General features: G+C 36.6%; 1 protein-coding gene across 1 annotated transcript in view; it reads left to right on the top strand.

Moving 5' to 3' along the window:
* The window catches only part of LOC106869325 (alanine aminotransferase 1), a 54359-nt gene extending 33258 nt beyond the window's left edge, over positions 1 to 21101 (top strand). Inside the window, exons 2-12 of the mRNA XM_089364517.1 lie at positions 3899 to 3988; positions 4874 to 4982; positions 7329 to 7459; positions 8890 to 9006; positions 9578 to 9707; positions 9873 to 9952; positions 11636 to 11769; positions 13173 to 13281; positions 18222 to 18287; positions 18707 to 18862; positions 20730 to 21101. Coding sequence (XP_089220643.1) covers positions 3899 to 3988; positions 4874 to 4982; positions 7329 to 7459; positions 8890 to 9006; positions 9578 to 9707; positions 9873 to 9952; positions 11636 to 11769; positions 13173 to 13281; positions 18222 to 18287; positions 18707 to 18862; positions 20730 to 20933 — 1326 coding nt within the window. The 3' untranslated portion in view covers positions 20934 to 21101. The remainder of the gene's footprint in view (positions 1 to 3898; positions 3989 to 4873; positions 4983 to 7328; positions 7460 to 8889; positions 9007 to 9577; positions 9708 to 9872; positions 9953 to 11635; positions 11770 to 13172; positions 13282 to 18221; positions 18288 to 18706; positions 18863 to 20729) is intronic.
* The last annotated feature ends 1526 nt before the right edge of the window (positions 21102 to 22627 follow it).

Here is a 22627-nt window from a genome sequence, read left to right as displayed (position 1 = left end):
GACTCACAGGACTTCTGACTCATGAGGTGTATGCATTTCCAAGTCATCCAGGAGTGGGAGGCAGAGTTGCCATGATGGTTTGGAAAACTCTGGATCTTGCAATAAGAACGATCTTCCTGGATCCAGAAGATAAGTTGGTGGTCTTGGACATAAGTATGCCCTGACAGGGGGCAGATGACCAGATTTCTTCCGACAACTGGAAACCTTCCTGGGAATTCTTGCTGTTTAGTGTTAGTGGGGGATTGGAATGGAATTTTAGATGTAAGATGGGACTGTGTAGGTTTAGCAGATAGGAGAGGAGGGTGCTCAGACGATTCCAACTGTCTGACAGGTATCGACTGGATTTCCCAGATGTGCCAGTGTAGACCTGGTCAAACTGCATTGGTTCATGCAGATCATATCTAGATAGAGTATTCTATAGAGCAGCAGATAAGGATAGCATAGGTTGTCCACAGTTTAAAGTGGTCAACTACACAGACCACAAATTCGTGATCTGTACAGTCAACTTAGATAGGCTTCATAGACAGGGACCTGGTTACTGGAAGCTGAACACATCATTGCTGGCACCTAAAGATTTCAGTGACCAGATTAGTGAACTAATCAAGAGGGCATTGACGGGAGCAATAAGCAAGAAGAAATGGTGGTTTGCTCTGAAAAGGGCGATTAGAATAGAATCGATAAGGCTTTTCAAAGGACTAGCAGTAGAAAGAAACAGAGTAGAGGCAGGGATAGTCAAAAAGATGAGGCTTTTAGAAAAGGATTCACATACGATGTGCTTGCAGTGAGGTTGGCACTCAAGTAATTTTTCAATGTGAAACATGAAGGTTGCATTATCAGAGCTAAAGCACAAGCACTTAGACACAAAGGGACGAAAGTTGTTCAATGAGCCTGAGTGGCAGAGTCACGGTGTGGCAATAAATCCATGATCTAATCCTTGCTGGATCACAAAGGGCAAATAATAACCGATCCGAGACAGATGTGTGCAGCCTTTCAGTGGTGCTTTGCTCAACTGTGCAGGAACAGCAGTGAGCCAGGTCACAGGATGGATTTCATGTCCCACCTTGATGGATTACCGCGTCTCTCAGTGATGGAGATGGAGCGCTATGAAAGGCCAATAATAGCCTTCGAAATGTAGGTAGCAGTGGCTAGCTGCACGAAGGGTAAATTGCCTGGTTTGGATGGTCTGTCCTATGAGCTTTATGCTTATATGCCAGACTTGTTCAGCAATCTCTTAGCAAATGTTTACTGCAACTGGCAACAGAATGGGTGAATTTCATTTTTTTTGAGCCGAGGAGCAGTGGTTGTTGCTGAAAAATTTGGAATTTGACAAATTAAGTAAATATAAGGACCTGGAAATTGAAATACAAAAGATGTAGCATCTTAAAGCAAGAACTGTTCCTGTTATTATGGTTGCCCTAGGTATGATAAGAAAGGGATGTCAAAAACATCTTGATAATATCCCAGGAGAAACCATGTCTCAGAGAAATTTAAACAATTGTGCTAACAAGTACTGCCCACATCCTTAGAAAAACCCTATCAATTTATCCCCTCCCCAAAAATGGTTGCCCTTGTGGCAAAATTTGAAACCATTATTATTATTAATACCATTGATCATGTTGTCTCCATGTGCAGTCTTCTTGTGCCTACAGAGTATCTTAACAGGCACAATATATAGAGCAGCACAATATATTCACTGGGTAATTTGAAAAAACCTGGACTTGCCCCATGATAAAAACTGGTGGGAACACAAACCAACTCCAGTGCTTGAAAATGATCACATCGCACTCCTCTGGAACTTCACCATTCAAACTGACAGAAAAATAGATACGAATAGGCCAGACATCATACTGAAAGACTTCAGACAAAAATCATGCCTCCTTATTGATATGACTACCTCAATCGATGTAAATGTATCTGTCAAGACCTACCAAAAACTGAGCAAGTATAAAGATCTTGAAATAGAAATTGGCAAAATGTGGAACCTCAAGACTAAAATAATACCTGTTGTCATAGATGCCCTAGGAATGATAGCAAAAAGAGTTGATTGCTACCTAGCTCAGATACTAGGAAACCCCAAAATGGCTGAAGTTCAAAAGATAGTGCTCATTGGAACTGCTCATATCTTACGTAAAATACTGTCTAAGTAATCTCAAATTTTAAAACAAACTCATAATTTTCTTATATTTTCTTAAGCATTCCTTAGAACAATACTTTGTGCAAGACCAAATGTATGGCACCCTAGGCATAACACAAACATGAACTTCTAACTTGTTGTCTCTTGAGGTCTCTGGGTGAGACTTGGAGCCAACTTGTACAAATACAAAGCAGAAGTCAAACATAAAATAATAATAATAATAATAATAACAGTTTCAAATTTTGGCATATGACCAGCAATTTTGGGAGAGGGTTTAAGTCAATTACATTGACCCCAGTATTTAACTGGTACTTATTTTATCACCCTCAAGAGGAAAAGAGGCAGTTGACCTTGAAAAAATTTGAGCTTAGAATGTGAAGACAGATGTAATGCCACTAAGCATTTTGTTTGGTGTGCTAATGTCTCTGCCAGCTCGCTACCTTAATAATAGTAATGTAATAATGATAATAATCATCCCCACTAAAAGTTATTGACATCTCTACCACCTACTAGTACTACTACTACTACTACTAATACTACTACTATTACTACTACAATTACTACTTTTACTACTGGTTATATGGTGGAGGCTGATGTGTGATGTACAATGGTTCAGAAGGACAATTAATGTGTTGCAAGAACAAAGTGTGTCTTGGAAATTATCCAAGGCATTCTGTGGTTTTGCTGTATTTTGGTAGATTTTAGTCTATTTCTGGAGGTTTTTGGGTCAGTTTACCACTTTCTTGCTGTTCCAATAATATATGAGAGGTATTTTAATGCTGGTGGTGATATTTTAATCTTTAGGAGATGGAAAGTGAGTTAGTGATGGTGATAGTGATGACGAAATTACACCTTCACCACTAAACATGCTAATCTCATACACTGCCAGAACAGAGAATAAACTCTAACCCTAACCCTACCTGCCTGGCTGTATGTATGTCTTCAAACTTCCACACCCACTAGTATCTCCTTGTCTTATTTCCCTACTGTAAACAACCTCTTTCTCCACTTCTCTTTCTCTTTTATTCTCTTTCTCTTTTATTCTTACATGTCTCTATCTTTCACACATACAAATACTTCTCTTTCTTTCTCCCTGTATCCCACTCTCTAACTCTTTCTCCCTCTCCTCCTCACTCTTTCTATAGTTCCCTACACAAATGCATACTCAAACCTTTCTACATCACAAACTCCATCCATATCCTGTAGCCTCCCACCCTTATCAAGGACCTACTTTCCTACCCTTCACCTCCTCACCTGATGTATTCAACTCCTGCTTCCATCCATCCTTATCCACCAATTTACTTACTCTCCAGTGCAGTCTCTTACTCTCCAATCTTCCCAGTTACTCTTTAATCCACCCTCTTATTCTCTAGTGTATCCTCTGACTCCCTAAATCTCCTCAATTACTTTCCAAACCACCCTGTTGCTCTCCAGTGTATCCTCTGACTCTCTAATCCTCTCAATTACTTTTCACTCCACCCTATTTCTTTCCAAATCACCCTATTACTTTCCAGGGTATCCTTTTACTCTCTAATCTTCCTGGTTACTCTCTAATCCATCTTCTTATTCTCTAGTGTATCCTCCTACTCTGTAATCCACTTGGTTACTCTTTAATCCCCTCCGTTACACTCTACTCCTCCCTATTTCTTCCCAAAGCACACAGATTTTATTCTAATCAACCCTGTTACATATTCTTATTCCAAATTTTTCACAAGATTTTTGCCATTTTATTAAAGATAATTTTCAATTTATCCTACTTTACAGGGAGTACCAAAACCATTCACAGAAGTAATCCGAGCCAATATTGGTGACTGCCATGCGACAGGGCAAAGCCCAATTAAATTTCTACGACAAGTAAGTAATTTGTTAAATATTTAACCAATAAAGATTGGATCTTATGATACCAGATTGCTTCTCTTTTTTTGTTTGTTAGATTGTTTTTTGTTTTACAAGGATTATACGTTTTCGAGCGAGATCGTTGCCAGTGCCCCTGGACTGGCTCTTGTGCGGGTGGCACTTAAAAGACACCATTTCGAGCGTGGCCGTTTTCGTGCGGGTGACACGTAAAAGCACCCACTACACTCTCTGAGTGGTTGGCGTTAGGAAGGGCATCCAGCTGTAGAAACTCTGCCAAATTAGATTGGAGCCTGGTGTAGCCATCCGGTTGCACCAGTCCTCAGTCAAATCGTCCAACCCATGCTAGCATGGAAAGCGGGCGTTAAACGATGATGATGATGATGATACATTATTCGGATTGGAAGGAGTTAAAATTTCACCTCAAAAGTAAAAGTGAATATAACAGTGTGTGTGTGTGTGTGTGTGTGTTTAACTCTTTCAATAACAACCAAACTGAGGCCCCTGCTGGTCCTTCCTTTTGATACCAACTCACCTGAGGCTGCCCTGAGTTCTATGACATAAACTTACTGTTTCAAAGTGGTCTAAATTATAATCTTCCATCAAAATTTTATGTTATTTTGTTCCAGACCTCAGCTTAATAATGAGAAATTTATTTTATTAAATACCTCATTTATTTTTAAAATTATTTGAAACGGAGGCAGCATATGTTGACAGAAATATGGTAACTAAAGGATTAAAATGATCTAAATGAAAACCTTCCACCAAAACCTTCATGTTAATGTGTATCGTAACCCTTTTGATACCAACCCAGCTGAAACCACCTCTAGCTCTGTTTTGTTTTCAAAAGTTCTTTTTTTCTTCTTTGTTCCTTTCTCCACCCAGGTTGTGACCCTTTGTGTTTTTCCTGATTTGATGACTGAACCTAATTTTCCGTCTGATGCTAAAGACAGGGCTCAACGAATTCTCAATGATTGTGGAGGCAAGAGTGTAGGTAAGTGATCAACATTAAGCCTGTTTCAAATAGGGGTTGTTGTCAATCTCTGTACCTCAAGGAGTATCTAACATGTGTACTGCAGATTTTTGAAGGCTTTAATAAATCTATACTAATACATGGACATCATCATCATCATCATTGTCATCATCATCATCATCATCATTATCACCACCACCACCACCACCACCACCACCATCATCATCATTTATTGTCTGCTTTCCATGCTGTCACGGGTTGGGCAATTTGACAGGATTTGATGAGTTGGAGAACTGCGTCATGCTCCAACATCCACATAATCTCTTCAACTGGATGCCCTTCCCAATACTAACCAAGTTGCAAAGTGTACTGGGTACATTTTTTTTCATGGCACCAGCAGTTGGTGAGGTTGCTTCGTAACATGCAAGACTAAAGAATCCCCTCATTCAACTGAGTTGGAGTATAGTAGAGAAGCCACCTCCCTCCCTCTCAAATTCACCCTCCACTTAAATGAGGTGATTTTTTTTTTGTGTATTAAAATGGTGTTTGGAAGATAAAAGATAAATTTATATTGGGATATTATGATGGCCTTGGGAACATAACAAATGACAAATATATATTGGTATAGGTACACCATCGATTTTCCAGTTTACTTGATTCCAAAGCCTAACTGTTTTGCTAGGCCATCTATTGTCACATAATAATTCATCTACACATTTCACTCCTACTAATTATACACTTCCTGTGCATCTAAAATACCATGAGTAGTTCTGTTTTATTCTGTGTTGATATGGATTGGTGTTGACATTTTGACACTACCACTGAGGCTCACATTTCTCTTACCTTCAGTTAGTAGCCATAGCTAAGGGTAACTTTAAGCTAAATAAGCATAAGATCTTTCAGAATTTTGGTGTCACCCCTAACAAAAGTAGTGTAAATACATGCAAACACACAGTACACACAATGCAACCTGTGGTCGTGCAGTGAACTAGACTGGTGGCCTCAGGAGTTCCAAGTCCCCCTTGTAATCTATGCAGAGTAAAAGAGGTACTAGACCATTAGCTGCTGGAAAATTGATGGTGTGCTTGTATGCAAAGTTGGTATTTGGAATATAACAAGAGCCATGTATGTTGGTATACCAAGAGTTTTAAACACAACACAATCTAAGAGAGCATTTTTAACAAGGATCCTGTGGAAAACTTTATATAAGTTTAAACATATTAATACCAATGGTTTCATACAAACCAGCACCAAAACGGTTAACTTTATGCCATTACTATCAGCCATCATTAACTCACCCAACATGTAAGACCACCTAAAAGTTAGGTGCCACTGTTTTCATTCAGTTTGTTTGCTTGTTTACTTGCTTAATTGTTTCTTCTGGAAATTCAGAAAATATTGAAGCGAGGAAGTTTAGATTATATTATCAATGATTACTAAGGAAAACGATTTAGATCAACTGTCTGTTGTTGCTATTCCATTCACAATCTTTTTTTTATTAGCAAGATATTTTTGCTATTAAGTATTTGACCTAGCTTTATTTACTTTATGATATAGTTTTACATAATGTATGACACAGAAAAATTCATTGTTTGCTGGGTGGAGAACCATAGATTATATTTAAAAAAAATGAAAATCTGGTACTACAAACAAAATAGAGTAGAAATATGTTTACATACATGTATATGTAGCAACTCAAACTGAAGGATCGTATAGTGACAGTGGTTGTATAATGTGTTACAGAGCTATGAAGTAAGTGGTTGTGCAATATATTGTAGGGTCATATAGCAACAGTTGTTGTATATATATTGTAGGTTCATATGGTGGAAGTAGCTATATATATTGTAGAGCAATATATTGATGGTGGTTGTATTATGTATTTTAGGGTCATATAATGAGAGTGGTTGTATACAGTATTATTGCAGGATCATATAATGATTGGTTATATAATGCATTGTAAATTTACATAGTGACAAAGGTTGTATAATGTATTGTAGGGTCACATAACAACTGTAGCTATATAATGTATTGTTGGACCATATAGTGACAGTGATTGTATAGCATGTTGTAGAACTATATAATGATGGACAGTGATTGTATCGTGTATTGTAGAGCTATATAATGACAGTGGTTGTATAATATATTATTGTAGGATCTTATAGTGACAATAGTTGTATACTGCATTGAAGGACCATAGTGATTATATAAAGTAATAGCAATTATATAGTGTATTGTAAGACCATATAGCAACAGATCTTGTATACTGTAGTTTTATAATGTATTGTAGGGTCTTATAGTGACAGAGGTTGTATAATATATTATTGTAGGAGCATTTTGTGACAATGGTTGTATAATGTATTTTTGTAGGAGCATATAGTGACAGTGCTGGCTTAATGGTTGTGAGAAAAGATATTGCAGATTTCATTTCCAAACGTGATGGACATCCTGCATCCTTTGAGAACATTTACCTTTCCACGGGGGCCAGCGATGGTATTAAGGTATGATTTTTTTAACCCTTCCTTCATCTTTTGTGATCATATCTCAAATGAAATCCACTGCATTCTCATGTTTAATTTAATTTTAATGTGCCAATAAGGAAACCTCAAAATCAATAAGGGAGACTGAAGGCCAGTTTGGGAGCATCGAAATCAATGAAGGTGCCCTAAAGCCAATGAAAGAAACTCAAGACCAGTGAGGGAAACTCAAATCAATGAGAGATATTCAAGACCAATGAAGGAGTCTGAAGTCAATGAGGGTGACTTAAATCAATGTGGAAGGCTCCAGGTCATTGAGAGAGCCTCTATGTGGTTTCTCAGCTTGTGTGAAATAGCAGCCAAATTTTCTTTAAATCACATTTTTCTTTTCTGTGCCATCTGGTCACAAACAATCCCTGGTGATTTCCATAGGTTTCCATAAAAGAAAACTAAAGTGGTTTTTCCCCCATCACCTTCCTACAGATATAATTTTATAAGATACCATTTTGTTAAACAAATCCTCCATATATGTTTGGTCTATCAAAACGTGAATGATTTAAACAAATACTGCAAAAGAATCTTATGTCTAATCCAACACTCTAACAGTTCTGCCAGTCAGGTATCTTAGAGATTGGTACTTCATTTTAATGACCCCCCCCCATCCCTCCCAAAGATGACATAGAGAGTTGACGACAACATGATTTGAAATCTGAATGTAAAACTACCGGAGCAAGTACCACAAGATGTTTTGTCCAGTGTTTGAACAGTTCCACCAGTTGACACTTACTGATATACTTAAATCCTTGCAGAAAAGATTACAGATGTTCTGGGGAAAGTTGGTTACAACAGACTGGTACTCAAAACAGAATGGTGGATTATCATTCAAAGACAGAAAAAATATCTTTTTAATTCTTTAGAGGGTGCATTAAGACATTATGTATCAGATAGTGTATAGTGACTGCATATAAGTGTATGTTAAGGATCATGTTATAAGTGTGACAGTGTACTTCAAAATCATGTGATCATGTAATGGTGTGTGTGTGTATGTATACATTTGAAGTCATGTTGTGATATGTATGTGTGTATATAGTAGTGTGTGTATGTGTGTGGCAGTGAATATGTTACATGTGTTTGTGTGTGCCAAGCATTATGACAGTGTAGTGTATGTTTGTATCACAGGAAGTGTTAACTCAGTGCATGAGTGTGTATCAGTCATGTTATGTCAATCTGTAACTGTACATTAGATGGTGTGTTACATCAGTAGGTAAGTATACATTGGTGTTATGTCAATAGGTAAGTGTACATCAGAGGTCATGTAACAGTGTATATCAGAGGTCATGTAACAGTGTGCAAGTGTATGTCTGTTGGTGTGTTATGTCAGTGTGTAAGTGTACATGAAGTAGTGTGTTATATCTGTCAGTCAGTGTGTTTATATGTAAATCTTCTTCTGGCAGACCATCATGAAAATGTTGATGACAGGAAAATCTGGAAAAGATAGGGCAGGTGTAATGATACCAATTCCTCAGTATCCATTATATACAGCTACTACTGCAGAGTACAATGCTTATACAGTAAGTATTTATTTAAATTATTTCATCTAGTTTCACTTGCAAGAGTTGGGTCAAATTGAGGCTATACTAAAGATACATTCTGAAAATGCCAAACTGTGAGATAGTACCCATGATCTCATGGTTAGAGAGTAAACTGCTAAACCACTCAGCCATACACACATGCACGTACGCGCACGCACACACACGCACACCCCTCACCCCACATATTTTTCACTACCATCTTTTCTCTTTCTTTTATTCTTTCCTGTCCCTCTTTCTTCTGATGAAAGACTAGTGTCCAAAATGTCAAGACACTTTCCCTTCTTTTTAAGTGTTTAAACTAATGCATTTATTAAACATTGGTCCCTCCAGTGTTGTCTTTTTATGCTCATTGCCTTCTCAATATATACAACCATGATCTCTGCATCCATGATCTCTGCATCCATGATCTTTGCGTGTAATGCTTATATGGTATGAAGTTTTTGATATATACACAAGTATCTACACATAGATGTGCACACACTTGTACACACACATATACACACACACATGCATAAATATATTAACCAGTTTTCTGTTGTTTTTCTCCAAGATCAGCTACTATTTAGATGAGGACAACAACTGGGCTCTGAACATTCCCGACCTTGAGAAATCCCTCGATGCTGCACGTCCACACTGCAAACCTCGAGTCATTGTTGTTATAAACCCTGGAAACCCAACAGGTGAGATCTACAAGAATCCATTGCCTATTAGTTGTATCATGAATGTTTCTTTGATCATTGTCTGTTTATCTTCTTATAAGTTACTGTTCTTTCGAACATTGTCTCCCCAATAACATCTGGTGTACTAAAAGGACTTTGAGAGGTTTCTTATCTCTGTTATTTCAGGTCAAGTGTTAAGTCGCAAGAATATCGAAGACATCATAAAATTTGCTAAGAGAGAAAACCTCTTCATATTAGCTGATGAAGTAAGTACTGAATTCATAGTTCCTAGTTATTCAATGAAGGAAGGACACAAGTTGAAGTGTAATGAAGCATTTTAAGGTGGTGGGTGACTTGGTTTGGACTGGGTTTTATGATAGAAATGTTATTGTTTAAGCCTTTTAAATCAAAGCAAATTGATGTTTGTACATTAAAGAAGACAGAACCGTTTTTATAATAAACACGAAAAGTATCAAAGTTCTTGTTAATTCAAATTCTTTAAAAAAATATCTGAATGTCGTCAGTGGACTTAGACAAATGTATATTATATTTCCTAATATCAAGGACTACAAATATATACCTTAGTTTTGATTTGTGGATTTTGAGAAAAGAGGAAAATGAATATAGAAATATACACACACTTTACCAACATGTCCCGTGTGTGGCTTCGTGACAAAATATGTTATTGATCATTTATTGTCTTTTTATCTTTTATCTTTTACTTGTTTCAATCTTTAGGCTGCAGCTATGCTGGGCACCATTTCCTTGAAGGGTTTAGTCAAACAAATTAATCCCAGTACTTATGGCAAACCGCTGAGTTTCTGGGATGTAAACAAACCAATACCAGTTATCAAATAGTGGTGGGAACAAACAGAAATGCTCACACACACATACATACACACATATACACACAACAGGCTTCTACATAATTTCCATTCACCAAATACATTTTCAAAGGCAGTGGTTGGCCCAAGGCTATAGTAGATGACACTAGTCCAAGGTGCTGTAGAGTGAGACTGAACCCAAAACCATATGATTACAAAGCTATCTTCTTAGCCCTATTGCTATGCCTGCACTTATAAGGTCTGATTACATTTAGAACAGTAATGCTGAATTGTCAAGGAATATGTTAATAACTAAATTATTAACAGTGTATCTTGTAGTGATTTCAAAATACTGGATCCTATCAAAGCATCTAACCCATATTAGCATGGAATGGGGGCATAAAAATGATTATGATAATGATTGTGTGTGTGTGTGTGTGTCTTTCTCCTTGTTTTTAGCATAAATATTGCCATGATACAAGCATTGTTTGTTTGCAATTTTCTGTGTAGTAATATTCAGATAAGGAAAATGTTAGCCTTGTTTGGAAACAGGTATATAGTAGTGATAGGAAGGGCATACAGCTGCAGAAAATCACTCATCACGATCATCATCAACATCATTTAATGTCCCTTTTTCTAGGCTGGCATTGGTTGGAGAGTTCAGCAGGCACCGACAAGTCAGAGGACTGCATCAAACTCTAATGCTTTCCTTGGCATGGTTTCTACAGCTATTCCTATATACGTATCATTATATTATCATTGTTTTAACATCTACTTTTCCATACTTGTATGGTTCATTAAAAATCCATTGAGGCAGACTTTCTATGACCCATCACTGGTTTATAGTATCAATAATGCCAAGAGTGTATGTCAGGAAGGTATGTGAAACTTGGCAGGGAAACCAGTAGACCAGTGCTTTCAAACTAAAGTACTTTGTGTGTTATTCACAGAAACTTCCTTGTCATCTTGCCATTGTTAATACAGTAAGCTAGTTATTGCTCACTTTGTAATGTGCAATGATATTATAGTTCCTAAAATTTGATATAAAATAAATGCATAAATAAATATGTCTTTGAAAAACTAACTCTTTATCTCTCTTTTTCTCTCTTGGTTCTCCATTAACAGGTCTATCAAGACAACGTTTATGATGAAAACTCCAAGTTCTTCTCCTTTAAAAAAGTCCTCACAGAAATGGGACCTGACTACAACAATGTGGAGTTGGCGTCCTTCATGTCTTCTTCGAAAGGATTCATGGGAGAGTAAGTCAAAGAGTTAACTTTTAACTTCCTCAGTAATGAACATTCATGACTAACATAGAAACCCCCACCTACTAGCAACAACAACAACAACAACAACAATCATTTCTTATATAGGTACAAGGCCTGGAATCTGCAGGGATGGGGTTAGTTTATTATACTGACTCTAATGCTTCGGGTACTTAATTTATGTGCCCTAAAAGGATGAAAGGCAAAATTGATCTCAGCAGAATTTGAACTCAGAATGTTGAGATGAACAAAATGTCACTATGCATTTTGTTCAGCATGCTAATGATTCTTCTAGCTACCACCTTAATAATAATAATAATGATAACTAGCTGGACCCATGAAAACTCACTGTCTCTCTTTCTCTCTCTCTCTCTCTCTCTCTCTCTCTCTCTCTCTCTCTCTCTCTCACTTCCTCTCTGTCCTCCTCTCTCCTGCTTTGCCACTCACTTCTTCCTTTGAAGTAAGTGCGACACACATCACATGTACGTACGTACAAAAACAACAAGTTGGCATATTAATGTTATTGATAGTAATAATAATAAGAGCACTGAGAGCACAAACCTCCGCCAAGGCAACACCAACGTCCTCTCAATAATTAGCCAGAGATGATTTTTAAAATGAGAATATCTGAAATAAACTTGACTGCACACCACAACAACAACAACAACTGTCTAATGTGACTGATTGAGTATGAGTTCAGGACAACAACTGCTTGATATGAATCTACAAGTTGGCAATGCTCAAAGACTGATTGAGTGAACACAGAATGATTTGCTTGCTCTGCATGTATCTTGGACAAATTTGGCTGAAGGTGCTACCATATCAATAGAATTTATCCTGAACCAGCCATGCCTCCACTTTAACTGTACCATGGCAATGGTTTCTTGGAGCTATCCATAATCCTCAGGCTAAAAAGTCTTCTTCAGGATACCGTTTAATTGATCTTTGTCCATGACCCACTGTCTCCTTGAGAACCTCACTGCTTTATTTCCTCCCAACATTAACCTTCTATAATCTGCAGACTGTGTGTGTGCCTGATAACATTTCAGATGACTTATAATGGTTTCAAATTTTGGCACAAGGCCACCAATTTCTAGAGAGGGGATAAGTCTATTACATTGACCCAGTGTTCAACTCTGAAAGGATGAAAGGTAAAGACAACTCCCAGCTTTATTTGATTTCAGAACATAAAGTTAGGAGAAATGCTTCTAATCATTTTTCCCCGTTGCAGTAACGACTCTTCCAGCTCACCGCCTTAAGATGAGTAATAATGAAGATGATACGATCCATCTCTATCTAACCCACTTGCCTTCTATCCATTCTGTCCCTTCCTCCTCCACCCCTCTTCCCAACTGTTTTGATGGTTTTCTTTCATTTACTTCACTTCTTTTATCTAGATGTGGCTTTCGTGCTGGATATTTCGAAGCTGTGAACCTTGACCCTGAAGTCATACCTTATCTTAACAAATCAATATCAGCAAAACTGTGCTCCTCCGTACCTGGACAGGTGAGACTTGTTACTTATAGCTTTATTTTAATTAGTAAACATTAGCAGTAGTAGTAGTAGTTGTTGTGATAGTGGTGGTGATAGTAGTGGTAGCAATTTATTGTAATAAGACAAACTCTGTAGTCAACTTGGCTCATCACTCGTATGTAAATATGCATCCGCGCACACACACACACACACACACACACAAGGTATATGTGTGTAAATGTCAGTGGAAACATTCACACACATATGCACATTGACCTCAGCAGTGTTGGTACCATGTATAAAGCACCCAGTACACTTCAGCATTCAGCTGAAGAAATCTTGCCAAAGCAGACCTTGGCACAGTCTTCTGGCTTGACATCGCCTGCCAAACCATCCAACTCATGCCAGAATGCGAAACGGACATAAAACAATGATGAGGATGGTGATGATATATTAATATGATTTTACACATGCTCTCCATCTGACATAGACTGAATGGGTTGTTGCAGTCCAAGTCAGTTCTTATTCACAGCACTCCACTCAGCTGCCAAAAATTAGTTGTACCTGCAATTCAAAAGGCCAGTTTTGTCACATTCTGTATCAAGCTGAATCTCCCTGAGAACTGCATTAAAGGAATGCATGTCTGTGGAGTATTCAGCCACTTACACACAAATTTCATGAGCAGGCTGTTCTGTTGATCAGATCAACCAGAATATCCATCATCATAACCAACAAAGTGCCTGTTTTATATGTTACACACTAAACCCCACAACCATCACTACCACTATTTTTTATGTTTGTTGGACATGCTATGTGCAACCATATACTTGGACAGATGAGTGTTTTCTCCAGTATTGTGTGGCTCCAGCCATCCTGGGCCTTCATAAATGTTAATGTAAACACACACACACACACACATAAATTTATGTACGTACATACATACATACATACATTCCAGATTACAAGTTCAGGTTTATACCTGTAATTATTGGGGCCCTGGGATATGTAACACACTAAATATCGATCTTGAGAAATTAGGCTTCTCAAAACCAGAAAGGAGAAAGCTGATTCGAAGACTACAGATTCAGTCCATCACTGGAACTGTAAAGGTCTGTAAAACTTTCCAGAAGTTTATCATTTAAATATATATGAGCATGTCTAGATATGCAACTATATGCATGAGAATACATACATAAAACATACAAATCTGCACATGCATGGATGCATGCATACCTACCTACCTACCTACCTACCTACCTACCTACCTACCTACCTACCTACCTACCTATCTACCTACCCATCCACCCACTATATTCCTTGGCAGTAATTAAACTGATCAAACTCTTCTAGAAGTCAAATATTGTTGAAAATGACCATCATCATTTTCTTTGGAATCGCAAACCTTGCTCTGCTCTGCTCTCACTCTCTCTTTCACTCATTTTATATATATATATATATATATAGCTGTGTGTGTATATAAAACCGGAAGATGTGTGTGTGTGGTTCTGAGTGTATGAGAACTACATGAGACCAAACTAGGCCTAAATCCATTTATTCATATTATCAGACATTCAAGTCCTTGTTAAGTTATGATCCTTGACTTATTTTACTATTAGGAATTTTGATGGTATGTACTGCTCTGTCTCACTCAATAATAATAATAATCCTTTCTACAATAGGCACAAGGCCTGGAAATTTATGGGAGGGGGCTAGTCGATTATATTGACTCCAGTGCTCAACTGGTACTTATTTCATCGACCCCAAAAGGATGAAGGGCAAAGTTGACCTCGGCAGAATTTGACAACAACAGTAATAATAGTTTTTGATTTAAACACAAGGCAAGCATTTTGAAGGAAGGGGATTAGTCAATTGCATCAATGCCAGTATTTGAATAGTATTATATTTCATTGAACTTGACAGGATTTAAACTCACAACATAAAGTATCATAATGAATGCTAGAAGACATTTTTCCAACTCCCCAATGATTCTGTCTACTCACTGTCTTATGGCAACAGTAATAACATGTCAGTTGTTATCTGTAACTTATGCTTTATCATTAGAGTTCAATAACTGGTGCATCCAGGAATTATCATAGTTACTTGTGATAACATAGTAAATGATAATATCAACAACAATAATTATTATTTCTAATTTAGGCACAGGGCCTAAAATTTTGTAGAGAGAGAAAAGTCAGTTAAGTCGACTCCATTATTTGACTGGTACTTTATATTATTGAGCCTAGAGGGATGAACAGCAATGTTGACCTTAGAGGAATTTGAACTCAGAATGTAAAGTGCTGGAACATATATTGTGGGATATTTTGTTTGCTGTTCTAACAATCCTGGTAATCTATATTGCATCATCTGGAATGGATAGATATTAAGTGAGACATGTTAATGCTCTAAAAATATTTCTTGGGACAAGAAACTTCAGAATTTTTAGAATTCTATTTTCAGTCTAAGACTTTTTGTTAAGGTTTGCAAGTTCAAGGAAGGTTAAAAAATTGGCATGTTAGATCCATATTGTGCAATAATACTAATTTCAACAATAGTGACAGAAACAACATAAAAAGTAATGGTTTCAAATTTCGGCACAAGGCCAGCAATTTTTAAGAGGAAGGGTAAATTGATTACATCAACCTCATTACTTGGCTGGTACTTTATTTTATCAACCCCAAAAGAATGAAAGGTAAAAAATCAGCAGGATTTGAACACAGATCATTAAGTAATTTGCTCAGTATGTTAATGATTGTGCCAGCACACTGCCTTCATATAATTATAATAATCATCATCATCATGAAGAAGAAGAACTGTTTTACTCAATAAAGAATACATGAGAAGAATTAGGAAGGGGAATCTAAAACAAAATTAAATGGAGGGAGTATTGTCAAAGCAATGAATACTTAGGCTGTGTCAGTATTAAGATACTCTGCTCCCTTTCTAAAATGGACAATAGTCGAGATAGAGAACTTAGAACTAGGAAGTTGCTCACATGCCACCCTAAAAGTAATACCAACAGATGGTGGGGTATTTGGAATGTGAAAAACCCCATATGATCCCCAATTTAAAGACAGTAGAGTGTTTGTATTAGAATAAATCCCAATATAGGGTCACGAAACCCCTAAATTTAAAAATGATAGGGTGTTCGAGATGGTAGGGGGATGGAGTAGTATTATTTGCTACTTTAGACAGGGGAGATAACTATGTCAATCATTGTTATCAATTTTATGCTCTCAAAAGACAAGAGACTTATGTCAGTCAAGGACAATTTCTTGTATCTGGAAACTGTTTTGTTTTGTTTGAGTTTTTGTTTCAACAATGGACATGCTAATTACATACGATTGCTAGACACTTTTATATATCAGGAGATCCTGGTTTTCGTGAAAATAATAGAATGAAGGAATCTATTTAAAGGAAGTTTTTGTTTACTTTTTTCACTCTGATCCCGGAGATCTATGACCCAGTACCTCCAAGATCTTTAAAACATGTCTCTACTTATACATTCTTGACAGTCCCCTTCATTCTATAAAACAAATGGCTATGATTTGAAAGAGATTTGGTTACTATTTCTTGTAGGTTAAACAACATCATAAAAGCTTCTTCTCTGGCGTGAGGTAGTTGAAATAAGATTGAAGAAAGTCCAAAGAATTCAACAAAAATGTTCTCTCTGTCATGTTCTTATGTTCTTACAATAGATATAAGGGCAAGGGCAGTAGTAGTGATGTAGTGGCAACAGTGGTGGTAGTGGTGGTGGTGGTGGCAGTATTGTGGCAGTAGTAGTCATAGCAGTGCACATGGTGGTGGTACATACTGTAACCCATTTAGTCTTACAGGCACCATCCAAGACTTCATCTTTGTATATTGAATGTTAAGAATAAGTCAGCTTGTCAGAGACTTTCTCTCTCCAATTCATATATTCATACAAGTATTTGAACCCAGCTACTACAAAGTGTAACCAAACACTTGTCAGTTTTTATGTGCTGTCATTGATTCAACAGCAGGTAGTTTGTCATCCCTATTTACAGATCAATGGACTGACATTGGGAGTTAAGTGTTTTATCCACTGACATGGTGCAATGATGGCTACAGGGAATGAAACTGACTTCTCATCTGATCAACCAGAATCCTATTGAGTCTAGCAACCATATCTTTGTCAATAAACTCCTCTAACATCTTTAAAATATGGGCCATATGTGTTGAGTATAACCCGAGTCCACAATATAGATAAGATGCTATGAAGGCCCAAGGTGAATTTATTCAGTCTGTTTTCCCATGCTAGCATGGGTTTGAGGGATATATTGTTGCAACATTGTCTTATAGCTAGATGCCTTTCCTGTCACTAACCCTTATCTGTTTTGCAAGTAGGTTATCCCTTATTTCACATGGCTTGAAGGCATGAAGTGAGCAGTTGATTTGTTGTCAGAAGAAATGACAACAGCAACACAACTCACTGCTCATAACTTTTGTTGAGTGCAAATGTTAGCACACAGACACAAACATACATGTATAATGGGCTGCTTTCAGCATCTGTCCACCAAATCCACTCAGAAAGCTTTGGTCAACCTGAAGCTATAGTAGAAAACACTTACCCAAAGTGTCATGCTGTGGGACTGAACCTGAAACCATGTGGCTGGGTGGTAAACTTAACCACACAGTTATGTTTTTGTTTATGATCTATGGACATTTTGTTCAACTGAATACTGCCATATCACCAGATTTGCACCAAAACAACCAACAGCTCCCAAACAACAGCAACAAAGAGAATAATGATTAAGTTACTTTACTCCACTTGTCCTGACCCTCAGACAATGACAGTTAGCAAGTGGAACGTTGAAAGCAATGAACTCAGACAGACACTGTGCTGGAGTGTTACAGTCAGTGTATGTTTGATATTCTGTGTGATGTCTATAAGATATCACATAACCTATCACTGGATTTCTCATTGATCTTTTTGTTTTATGTTTTTCTTAAAGGCCCTTATGGATGTGATTGTCAATCCACCAAAACCAAGTGAGCCATCATACACACATTTTATGCAGGTAATTTTACCTTCTTAGCCCTCCCTTTTTCTTTTAACCATTTTGTGACCCTTGTTCTGTTAAAATACACTGCCTTTATTTCAATTTCTTTTGAAAATAATGAAGAATTCAGTAAAATAACATTGTCACTATTAACCCTGTTGTTTCCATATTTCTGTTGAAATACTCCGCTTTTGTTTCAATTAATTCTGAAAATAATGAGGAATTTAGAAAAATGTCTTTGTCATTGTTAAGGTGGTATTAGAAACATAAATTATCATAAAACTTTGATGTTTTAGATCACCTTTACCTTTTTGTTACCATATTTCTGCCGATTAAGTCTATCCCCAAAGATTAATTCTCTCATGACAAGTTTAGAAGGTGATGGATTTGGAAGTTTTTACCAAAAATATTGTTCCATTTTGGTTAATATTTTACAGGAGAAAGAAAACGTTTTGAGTCAACTGAAAGAGAAAGCCCTTTTGACAACAAATACATTCAACTCAATTGAAGGAATGAAATGTAACACCCTCCAGGGGGCAATGTATGCATTTCCTTGCATCTTTTTGCCACCTAAAGCCATTGAAACTGCAAAGGTAAGTTCACTAATAATTGATTATTTCATTCACAACATCTAACAGGTTATAGATAATGAGATTTAACTGTATGCAGTTAGATGTTGTTTGTTTGAAACTGTTAGTATCTCTCATTAGCAACATAAGAGACAAATAAAAAATATTATATTCTTACCTTAGGAAGCCAAACTGTAATTAACAGGTAGTTACTTAACAAAAATAGTTCAATGAATATGATACTCATGAATCTAAAGATCCCAGCCTTTGTAATATGATAACATAGGTGCAGGCATGGCTGTGCGGTTAAAAAGGTCACTTCTTGATCATGTGATTTCAGGTTCTGTCCCACTTAGTGGCATCTTGAGCAAGTTTCTTTTTCTGTAGCATGACCAAAAGCTTGTGAGTGAATTCAGTAGATGGAGATTAAAAATAGCCCATCATATATATTTGTGTGTGTGTTTGTGTCTCCTTGTTTTGACATTATGCAATAGTTGTCAAAAACAAGTGTCACAGTCATACAAGCAATGTCATTTGTTCTCAGTCTTACGTGAAAATAAGTTTGACCATGGGAAAATATTACCTTGCTTTGAAATAAATGATGGTTGGAGTCAAGAAGGGCATCCAGGTGTAGAAAATTTGCCTCAACAAATTCCATCTTTCCCATTCAAGCATGGAAAAGTGGCTGTTAAAACAATGATGATGATGAATACCAATAATAATATCTGGGACTTAGATCTGTCACAAACCTTCAAGATCATTAGGATAAGTAACAGGCTTAAAAAAAAACAAAACGTATAGGGGTCAATTCATTCAACTAAAAATTCTTCAAGGCAGTGCACCAGCATGACTGCAGTCTAATGTCTGAAACAAGTAAAATATAACAGATCATTAAACTAGTGGTTAGAACTGAATTAACATGAAATTTTTAATGAAAGTTTTAATTTAGATAATTTTGAAATGGTAAGTTTGCATCATAGGACCAGGGGTGGTCTCCGGTAGGTTGGTATCAAAAATATTTAGATGGGCTTTCTGAGTCATAATAAGTATTTAGACATAAATATTTTGAAGTATAATTCTTTGAGACACAAATCTACTTAATATAAGCTCTCAAAGAGACCAACCTTACTGTCCAGTTCTAATTTCTGAAAAAGAATCAATTAAAACTCATAGAGGTCACTTTATATCAAAGCCTCTTCATATGTTGCTCAACCTACTGAAAATAACAGCCAAATCCCTCTCAACTAACACCACACCGTTTTAAAATGAACATCATCATCATCATCATCCTCATTTAACATCTGTTTTCCATGCTGGCATGAGTTGGATGGTTTGACTGGAGAAGGCCAGCCAGGGCACTATTTGTCTGTTTTGACATGGTTTCTACGGCTAGATACCCTTCCTAGTGCCAACCACTTTACAGAGTGGCACTGGGTGCTTTTTATGTGGCACCACCATGGATGCTTTTAAATGGTGCTTGCTTGAGTGCCTCTTATATGAGACCAGCACTGGTGCTTTTTAGATGGCGCTTAGCATAAGTGCTTTTTACATGGCTCCAACACAAGTGCTTTCCATGCAGTGCCTGCAGAAGTGGTTTTTTTTTTATGTGGCAGCAGCATAAATGCTTTGAGATAATTAACACTTTCCTACATACTTATAAAAAGATAGTATATTTATGGCTTGAATGGTTTTGGATATAGACCCATTTGATCTGGGCTAACATAGAGGCTAAACAACAAGTTAATGTATATTTTAGCAAGTCATGAAGGCCATACAATCTTGTTCTCCTTTTCTTTACTTTTTGTGTTCTTCCATCTGCCTAAGAAGTCTTTGTTGCCTGTTTCAACAGTTAATATTGTCTCTTTTTTTTTTATATATATATTACCTACAGTCTGTGGGTAAAAGCCCAGATTTCATCTACTGTTCCGAACTGTTAGAAGCAACAGGAATTTGTGTTGTGCCAGGAAGTGGATTTGGTCAACAAGAGGGAACATACCACTTCCGTTCAACAATATTACCTCAACTGAATGAACTGAAGAAGATGATGTGTGGCTTCCAAGAATTCCATGAGAAATTCATGAACAAATATAAGTGATGTGTTGTTGATGATGAGGATGATGACAACATTTGTAATGTATACGACAATGATGATGATAATTATGACATCTTGTCAATTTAAACAAGGAAAAGAATAGATTATATTTTTTTATATGTTTATCAATTTTTCTTTCTTTAAAAAAATTTTTTTTGAGAAATTTAAAAATTTTATATGTGTTTATTACTTCAAGTTTTATTATCGACCTTCTTCTCCCCCCTCCCTCTGACCCTGTCTTCCAAAGTGCAGCTCTTTTTCTGTCATGTGGTTCCCATTCAGTGCTGATATTTTTATGTTTTATTTTGTGCACACACCCACACACACTCACATATATATTTATACAAATGCCGAGTATAGATCTGGGAAGATGGGAGGATCGATCATAGTTCAAATAAGGACTCAATACACAATTATGTAGAGTGTATATTTTATTGTTGTTGTTATTATTATTATTATTACTATTTATTAATAATGATAATAATAGTAATAATAATAATAATAATAATAATAATAATAGCAACAGCAGCAAGAGGCCCTGTAAAAAGTTTCAACATTTCAACTGAACTGTGAAACAGGTAAGAGATAGCTCTCTAGGGGACCTCTTGTTAATATCAAAAGCCATACTTATATAAACACAATATATATATATATATATGTATATATATATATATATGTGTGTAATATAAGCTCTCAAAGAGACCAACCTTACTGTCCAGTTCTAATTTCTGAAAAAGAATCAATTAAAACTCATAGAGGTTTATGTATGTTTATGTATTTGGCTGGCCTCAAATCTCACCTGCGAACCCATGGAAAACAAACCTCATCCAGCTATTATGATTATATGTCTGTGCACACGTTTGAATGTGGTGTGTGCCAGAGGGTTTGCAAATCCAATGGGGGTCTTAAAAGACATGTTAGGATCCACAATGAGCAGAACTTACTTGCAGGTATTGGTAGTGCAAATCAGAGGTGCAATCTGTGTGGGTGTTTTTTTCAAAACACTGTCTGGTTTAAAAAGCCACATCAGACGCCATGAAAGGGCTAAGGTGTAGGTGCAGGAGGTGGTCAAACTCTGTTTAAGGAGTAGACAACCACCATGTGTGTATATATATATATATATATATATATATATATATATATATATATCGTGGCTTTCAACATGTGACATTTATTTTACAAAGCAATCTTTGTGTCTTATTCTATGGTAAGTGGTGAACACATCCTGTTTCCTCCAGCCACTTCTCCGATGCTCTAGTGATCCCAACATGTCAACACACCTCATTTCATTGACTCCTGGACACTAGTAACCTAATTATAGTTGGCACCAAACCTTGGTTCTTCTATTAACTATACACCACTGCCCTTTTTCTCTCTCTCTCTTTTGTCACTCTTTATAGATTATTTAATACAAACAAATATATTTTCTTGTAATAATCTACCTCCTAAGAGAAAAGTTTGTTTCGTCAAGCAATATTTCACACATTTTCAAATTAATTTTTCAACTAAATTTTCTTCTTGATATGGCAGCTGAATTTTGCTCAAAGCATACACACACACACACACACACACACACACACACACTTAGATACAGATATAGATTTATACACTAGATATATATATATATATATATATATATATATATATATATATATTTATTTGCAGCTAATAAATTTTAACAGGTGAAACCATGGTAC

This window comes from Octopus bimaculoides, chromosome 16 (assembly GCF_046866305.1).
Source record: "Octopus bimaculoides isolate indiv1 chromosome 16, ASM4686630v1, whole genome shotgun sequence".
Lineage (NCBI taxonomy): Eukaryota > Metazoa > Mollusca > Cephalopoda > Octopoda > Octopodidae > Octopus > Octopus bimaculoides.
Note: the sequence above shows the minus strand (reverse complement) of the source record. Positions and strands in the feature narration are given on the sequence as shown.